Source organism: Ipomoea nil, unplaced genomic scaffold, assembly GCF_001879475.1.
Source record: "Ipomoea nil cultivar Tokyo-kokei standard unplaced genomic scaffold, Asagao_1.1 scaffold3314, whole genome shotgun sequence".
Classification (NCBI taxonomy): Eukaryota; Viridiplantae; Streptophyta; class Magnoliopsida; order Solanales; family Convolvulaceae; genus Ipomoea; species Ipomoea nil.
In genome coordinates this window covers 3,772,449-3,780,856 of record NW_017619742.1, presented here as the reverse complement: position 1 = coordinate 3,780,856, position 8,408 = coordinate 3,772,449, and the positions used below count along the sequence as shown (strand labels likewise).

Below are 8,408 nucleotides of genomic sequence, written 5' to 3'. Positions count from 1 at the left end.
TAACCTTTTGCAGTTACAGGTAAAGGGTAAAGGTAGTTGCAGAAGCACAAGGGAAGGGATGAATTCAGTGATAAAGAAATGCAGTGCAAATGGAAGGCAGCAAATTTGAGAAATGGTTAGTCTGATATTCATAATGTTTTTCATTCAACCTCATTTTATTGCAGATGGAAAATTAGTAAAAACTTCTAGAGAATGGAAAATTAAAGATAGAGTCTTACATTGAAAATATAAGAGTGAAAATGTCATAGGTGCACTAGATAAACCTCGCCTTGTGACTCTAACAGACAAAGAATCACAAGGAGGTAAGCCAACCTAGTGTTATCCATAGCTGATCAGCTCAAAGCAAGAGGACTGGGATTCGAACTCGGTGACATTGTAGTTACAAGTTTGTATCCTTAGCCATCTTGGTTGGGCAGAATAGGCTCTTTTTATAATTGGGAAAAGTTGTAAGTCGATGGTCACTTGTGAAGACCACCTTCTCTTCTTCATGATGGTCATTATTCATATCATACATAAAAAATTGTTTCGAAGGTTTGTTTGCATATCCTCTTTGCAGCAAAACATGAGTGTTGTTCCAGATTCCTATTGCATTTATTTCAGGATCCATTTGTCTAAAGCTGAAAGCTTTTGTCCAATATTGTTGTTGTTGTTACAAAACCCAAATCTCCATCACCTCATATCTCCTCCAATACAACAATGCTGGTGAATTGTAGTAAGTGGAAAGGACTGTGTGATTTCCATTCATCACTTTAGGGGGTAATGTCACCATCCCAAATCTCTCTCGAGCCACATCAAAAGACACTAGTGAAGGATGGTGGCCATATGATGTTAGCCAGTAACAAAACCCATTTATGTGTATATTCCAATCCTTACTATTTTTAATGCATCTGCTTCTCAATTTAGGCGGAGGAGAGTCGAGAAGTTTCCAAGAATCGCTCTTCAATGAATATACCGCGACAACTAGAGAATCACTATTCAATTGATCTGTCAAGCCACCTAGACCATCATAGTCGAAGAAAACAACCTTGTACTCATCTCTACTAGGGTCCCAACCTAATCCATAAGCATAATCTTGTAAGGAGCACGAGCAACAACATCGGGCATCTTCGGGAGAAGTTTGAAGTCTCTAGTTGTAGGGTTCAATATACCAAAGCGATTACTATAAAAGCGCAAAAGGAATATGCCACGACACGGATGGGTTTCACATTCATTCCACACCTGCATCTTATCAACATTTTTCACAAGGGTTTCACAATAATTTCACACTGACATCTTAATATTTTCCACAACTCTCAAATTTTGTTCTGCAAAGATCTTTACGATACCCGAATAATCCTCAATGATAAATGTTGAATCATTTTGCAGTGCATAATGATGTTCCCTAAACTCACGACTTTCTATTACATTATACCAATCTCTGCACACACACTTAAATCTATAAATGAATTTCACAGGAAACCTCAATATAATCTCAATTATAATATCTGCGGGCAAATCAATATGCCCATCGCCAAGCATTATTAATAAATAGGGAAAATTGCGAGTTTGGTCCCTGAGTTATAATGGTAGCGACGACTCAGTCCCTGAGTTATGACCATATCCATTTTTAATCCCTCAGTTATGAGCGAAGTGTCGCATTTGGTCCCTGACCGTTAAAGCTGACGGAAAAATTTAAAAATATTTAAAATTTTAGGGGTAAAGTAAGAAATTCATATTTTATTCACTTTCTTATATTGAAACCACTTTTACAACATTATTTTCAACTTCGTAGCATTCTATTTCAAAGTTCTTCAATTCCAAAGCAATTCAATAATCTTCGTATGACTTGTTAGTAACTTGAGTCTCGTATAAAGAATCTGTAACTCAGTACAAACAAGAGAACACTTGATCATTGTCTTCAAACATGTAAAACACACCATCCTAAAATTTTCTAATTTTCCTTACTAAACATAATGGTAATCAGACCATAAATTTTGAAATACATGAAGATTTCAAAATTCTAAGTTATTTTTATAACAAATTCACCAAGGGAGTAACTTGAGATTTTTAGTACATAAAAGTCTTTCGTAAGCTCTGTAGTAACTTAATCAAGAATCGTATATCTTGACAATATATGAAAATTATATTATATATATACCCATCACCTCCTCTGTCTTCTTAAAAACCAGAGTAATGAATGAGGAACCTAAGACTCAATTATGAAAATTCTAAAAATGATTATTGAGTGTCGCCTATGAAAAAATTTTACATACTAAAAATTTCAAGTTATTCCGTTGGTGAATTCCTCATAAAAGCAACCTGAGAAATTTGACATCATTTTTTATCTCAAAAGTTCTAGTTTGATTACCTTTGTTGCTTAGTAAAGAAAATTAAAAATTGATAGGATAATGTGCTTCACACGTTTGAAGACAATGATCAAGTGTTTCTTTGTTTGTGCTAAGTCTTAAATTTATTATACGAGAACCAGGTTCCTAACAAGTTATACTAAAGTTATTGAAATGCTTTTAGAATTGAACAATCTTGAAATAAGATGCTAAAAAGTAAAAAATAATGTTGCAAAAGTGATTTTGATATAAGAAGGAGAATAAAATGTGAATTTCCTATTTTACTCCTAAAATTTTAAATATTTTTCCGTCAGTTTTAACGGTCAGGGACCAAATGCGCCACTTCGCTCATAACTGAGGAACTAAAAATGGATACGGTCATAACTTAGGGACTGAGTCGGAACTTGGGTATAACTCAGGGATCAAAGATGCAATTTTCCCTTACAAATAAATGCTACACTGAAGCAAATGTCTAGTAGTTTAACATATTTATTTTTGTCAATTTTGATGTGTGCATTAGAATTTTTTTTATACTACACTATTGGCATCCTGCAATGTGAGATTAATTTATTTAAACCATCAAAATTTATCTATATGAACTTCAGTTGATCAATTCTTTAAAAAATTACATGAGGGCACATAGCATATATTGACTGAAAATTATGGGAGTGATTCGGTAATTGTTATGAAAAAGTTACCAAGTATAGGGGAGTCCAACTTACCTTTCGCTCCTTGGTCGCCGGACATTATTTGCCTTCAGCCTTCATACATAATGTTGTGAGGATTAATATACATCTATATATAAATAATGATTTTCAATCACAATCAAATCAATATAAAGAATACAATCCTATTCAAAATAGAATAAGAGTTTAAATAAGACAATATGTCTATTTTTAACATATTTATTTATCCTATTGATAGTCAAATATTTAGGCCCATGACCTATTTCCTAACAAATTATTGGTCCACACAGCAAAATAAAAAGTAAATTTTAATATACTAAAAATACATTATTATTCGTGTACTGAATATACATTATATAAAGGATTAATATTTGATGCACCGTCGGTGTATAGATGCTATACACCGGCGGTGAAGGAGAGAATGCCACATCATTAAATAAAAAAATCAATATTGATCGGGTCCCTTTTTGCAATATTTAAGATTTATATTTTATTAGGAAACTCTTTATTTCTAACTAACAAAATATATCTATTCTTCTAAACATATTTATTACTTAATTATTTTCTATCTAATTACCCATATCTAATTTCTATTGCATTAGATAGAAAATAATTAAGTAATAAATATGTTTAGAAGAATAGATATATTTTGTTAGTTAGAAATAAAGAGTTTTCTAATAAAATACAAATCTTAAATATTGCAAAAAGGGACCCGATCAATATTTATTTTTTATTTAATGATGTGGCATCTTCTCTTTCACCGCCAGTGTATAGCATCTATACACCAACGGTGCATCAAATATTAATTCTTATATAAAATAATGTACTTTCAGTACTCAAATAATATACTTTCCCTAAATATAATGTACATTTTAATATATTAAAAATATATTATTTGTGCACTGAATGTACATTATATCCACATAATAATAATAATAATAATAATAATAATAATAATAATAATAATAATAATAATAATAATAATAATAATAGTAATAATACTAGTAATAGTAGTAATAATAGTAGTAATAGTAGTAATAATAGTAGTAATAGTAATAATAGTAATAGTAATAATAATAATAATAATAATAATAATAATAATAATAATAATAATAATAATAATAATAATAATAATAATAATAATCTTAACTATAATAAAGCTATATGGTTTGAGAAGTAATTAATGTTACAATTAATGCCACAACATCTTTTATTATATAAAAAAAAACACAACATTTGAAAAATAAAATAGCTATATATTATATAATCATATAAAAAATGTACTTTTGAAAAATAAAATAGCTATATATATATATATATATATATATATATATATATATATATATATATATATATATATTATAATCATATAAAAAATATGTTCAATTTGAGTTTAAATTTACTCATACAAAATTTGAAATTTGTTTCCAAATGTAAGTTATTATTCGTATTGTGAAAATTATAATATAGATGAAATACAATTAAGAATAAATCAATGTAATTATGTAAATTCTCTCTATAGTGGTATGACTCTCTCTCTAGGGTAAAACTAGGGTTTCGGCATTCTCTCTAGGGAAACCTAGTTTTCTTGCGATTTCCGGTCGTTTTCTACGGCGAGTAGCGTCGGATTTCTGTGACGAGGAGCGTCGGCTTCTTTCTGACGTGAAGCGAGGCCGACAGAACGCAGCAGGCATGGCGGAGGAAGACAGTGACGTCGAGAGGTTGACAGCACGGTGGGAGGGTTTTGAGTTGGAGGATGAACATGACGAGTTTGTGCCGGAGGGGGAAGGAGTCGGTGAACTCCAGGTGGATGACGAGGAGACGTGGGCTGTTGTCGGCAGGTTCCTAACTACGAAGCTGGTTAAATTGGAGTTCATGAAGCATGTTATGGCATCCGTATGGCAACCGGTGAGGGGGGTGCAGGTTATGGAGATTTAACCGGGACTTTTCTTGTTTGTCTTTTATCATAGGACGGACATAGATTACGTCTTGGATGGGGGTCCATGGGGTTTCGAGAATAATACCTTGGTATGCCGGGAGGTGGTGGCCGGAGCAGTGCCGGGGGAGGTGGAGCTGAATTCAATTGATATGTGGGTTCAGTTGCATGGATTGCCGATGGGATATACATCGGATACAGTACTTGAGCAGGCTGGGAACTTTATAGGCAAGTTTGTGAAACATGATGAGAGGTTCGCGTGGGCACCATGGCTTACGTTATACCGAATCCGTGTATCTATTGCGGTAGGGAAGCCGTTGAGGCGTGGCATGAAGTTGGTGAAACGAGATAAGTCGGTAAGTTGGATAACTTTTCGGTATGAACGTCTGCACAAACACTGTTTGTTTTGTGGGATGTTGGGTCATGTTCACATGTTCTGTCTGAAAGCACGTGAGAGGCCGACACTAGTTGAGATGCACCCGTTTGTAGGGTTACGGGCGGGAGGGAGTAGGGGTGCGCCGAGGGCGGTGGGGGAAAATTGGCTAGTGCCGGTTGGGGGGAAACCGAAACCTAGGGTGAGGGAGGAGGTGGGGGAGGGTGTGGAAGGTGGCGGTGCATGGGGGCGGGAAGAGGGGGAGATAAGGGAGGGCAGTATGGGGGTTGGGGAGAGGGTGGAGGGAGTGGTGGCAAATGTCAAGCGCCGCCGAGGGGCTGAGGGTGAAGGAGAAGATGTGGCTATGACCGATGTGTCAAAAAACTTGCGATCGGCGGGAACTAGAGCCCAGTCCCGCCCATCATCATGAGTACGATAAGTTGGAACTGTCGTGGCTTGGGCAACCCACGTACAGTTCGAGAGATTGTGGACATTGTGTCCGGTAAGAAGCCTGACTTTGTATTTTTAATGGAAACAATGGTGAAACGAGATCATGCGGAGAGGCTCCGTGTGAGGATAGGTTTTGAAGTTTTGTTCTATGTGGATAATGTGAGGAATGGTGGGGGACTGGCTTTGTTGTGGAAGAAGAATAATACGGCTACACTTCTGGGCTATTCGAAAAACCATGTGGATATTGAGGTCCGTATGTCATCAGGAGAGACATGGCGTATGACGTGTTTCTATGGTTTCCCTAAGAGTAGTCAAAGGCGAGAATCATGGGAGTTGCTGAAATCATTGGTGGGGAAATCTCCGCTTCCGTGGGTTGTAATAGGAGATTTTAATGATCTCTTATTCCAGCATGAGAAAAGGGAAACCAATCCACATCCAGATAACTTTCTCCGGGGTTTTAGTGAAGCTGTGGATGAGTGTGGTTTGCGTCAGTTACCTATGAGGGGATACCAGTTCACATGGGAGAAATATAGTGGAACGGATCAATGGTTGGTGGAGAGATTAGATAAGGTGCTGGCAACGATGGAGTGGTGTGATGTGCATGGAGGGGCGGGTGTGGAGAACATAATCACTAGTAACTCGGATCATTCTGCTCTGTTTCTTGATATGAATGCAAGAAGAAGGGGAGGAAGAAGGGTTCCGAGGAGTTTCAGGTTTGAGATGGCATGGCTGCTGGATGAGGGGTGTAGAGAAGTGGTGGAAACTGCCTGGCAAGGGGGGAGGACAGAGGGGTTGTTGAATTGTCAGCAACGGTGTGGGGATAGACTGATGCGCTGGGGCGGTGACCATTTTCATAAGTTTGGAGAGCATATCCGGCGACTCCGCAAGGAGTAGGGGCGGATCCGTGGTAGGAGGGATCCGGCATCTTTGGCCCAGTTCCAGCTATTGAATAATCAGATCTCCCAGTTAGAAGCCCAGGAAGATGTCTTTTGGAAGCAGAGAGTGAAGCAACATTGGCTTCGTGGCGCAGATGCGAATACGAAGTATTATCACAGGTATGCTTCTGCTAGAAAGAAAAAGAATTTTGTTTCTAAGCTGTTGAATGAGAATGGGGTATGGGTGGAGGGACAGGATATGAATAATGTAGTAATCAACTATTTCAATACAATTTTTGCTACTAGTAGTCCTGTGTGTGAGGACCCTTTATTTGATGAGTTTGGGCCCCGTGTGACGACTGACCAGAATGAGGCATTGTTGTGTCCCTATGATGTGGTCGAGGTCAAAACTGGTTTATTTGCCATGTATCCTGACAAGGCACCGGGACCGGATGGAATGAATCCGGATTTTTATCAGCGTTTTTGGGATGTAGTTGGAGAGGATGTGTCTGCTTTTATTGTTAATTGTTTGAATTCAGGTGAAATTCCGAGTGATTTGAATGCTACCAATATTGTTTTGATCCCGGAGAAGAATGATCCTACAACTGTGGCGGATTTGAGGCCTATTGCCCTGAGCAATGTCTTGTATAGGATTATGGCAAAAATGATTGCCAACAGGTTGAAACCTATGTTGGGGGATCTAATCTCAGAGTCTCAGAGTGCCTTCATCCCAGGTAGGCTTATAACGGATAATATACTTGTGGCGGCGGAGGTGGGCCACTTTTTGAATCGTAAACAATGTGGAATGGCTGGGTGGGGAGCGCTTAAACTGGATATGGCGAAAGCCTATGATAGAATGGAGTGGCCATTCTTGGAAAGGATGCTGGAGGTAATGGGTTTTGATGAAAGGTGGATTAAGCTGATAATGACATGTGTTACCACTGTATCATACAGTGTTATGGTGAATGGCGTGAGTGGAGGCCAGGTGCAACCAACAAGGGGTCTCAAACAGAGAGACCCACTGTCACCTTTCTTATTTATTATTTGTGCTGAAGGTTTATCCATGCTTTTGCAGAAAGCGCAGGCAGTAGGACCTATTCATGGTTGTAAAGTGGCTAGGGGAGCCCCCCCAGTATCACATCTCTTTTTTGCTGATGATAGTTTGTTGTTCTTTAAAGCAAATGTCCAGGAAGCTATGGTGGTCAAGCAGTGCTTGGAAAGGTATGGGGAGTTATCTGGTCAGTTGGTAAACTATCATAAGTCTAATATATGCTATAGTAAGAATACTGGGGAACAAATGATAGAGGAAGTAGCGGACTGTCTGGCCGTGGAACGAGCGAGGAACTTTGGAAAGTATCTGGGGCTACCCTCTTTTATAGGGAGAAATAAAAGGGTTGTTTTCTCTTATATAGAAGATAAAATCAGACAAAGAGTTTTCTCGTGGAACAAGAAATTGTTATCACAGGCTGGTAAAGAAGTGCTTTTGAAAAGTGTGGCTCAGTCTATGCCCACATTTTCAGTGAGTGTTTTTTTGCTCTCTGAATCAGTTTGCGAGTCAATACAAAGGGCCATGAATAGGTATTGGTGGGGGAAAGGGCCAGACAGAGGAATCCACTGGAAAACATGGAATAAATTGTGTATCCCTAAAAAGTTTGGTGGATTGGGGTTTAAAGATCTGAGGAATTTTAATCTTGCGATGTTGGGTAAACAGGCATGGCGTTTCTTAACAAATCCGGGATCTCTGGCAGCACGAATATATAAAGC

The 8,408-nt window shown here is 37.7% G+C and overlaps 1 protein-coding gene across 1 annotated transcript; it reads right to left on the bottom strand.

The window, feature by feature from the left end:
• Positions 1-649: 649 nt before the first annotated feature.
• LOC109169424 (putative F-box protein At5g52610) lies at positions 650-1,224 on the bottom strand. The gene is made up of 2 exons (XM_019318305.1): positions 1,219-1,224; positions 650-1,126 (listed from the first exon to the last, which is right to left on the bottom strand). The coding sequence occupies exons 1-2, from the start codon at positions 1,222-1,224 to the stop codon at positions 650-652; spliced, it is 483 nt and encodes a 160-aa protein (XP_019173850.1).
• Between the last annotated feature and the right edge of the window lie 7,184 nt (positions 1,225-8,408).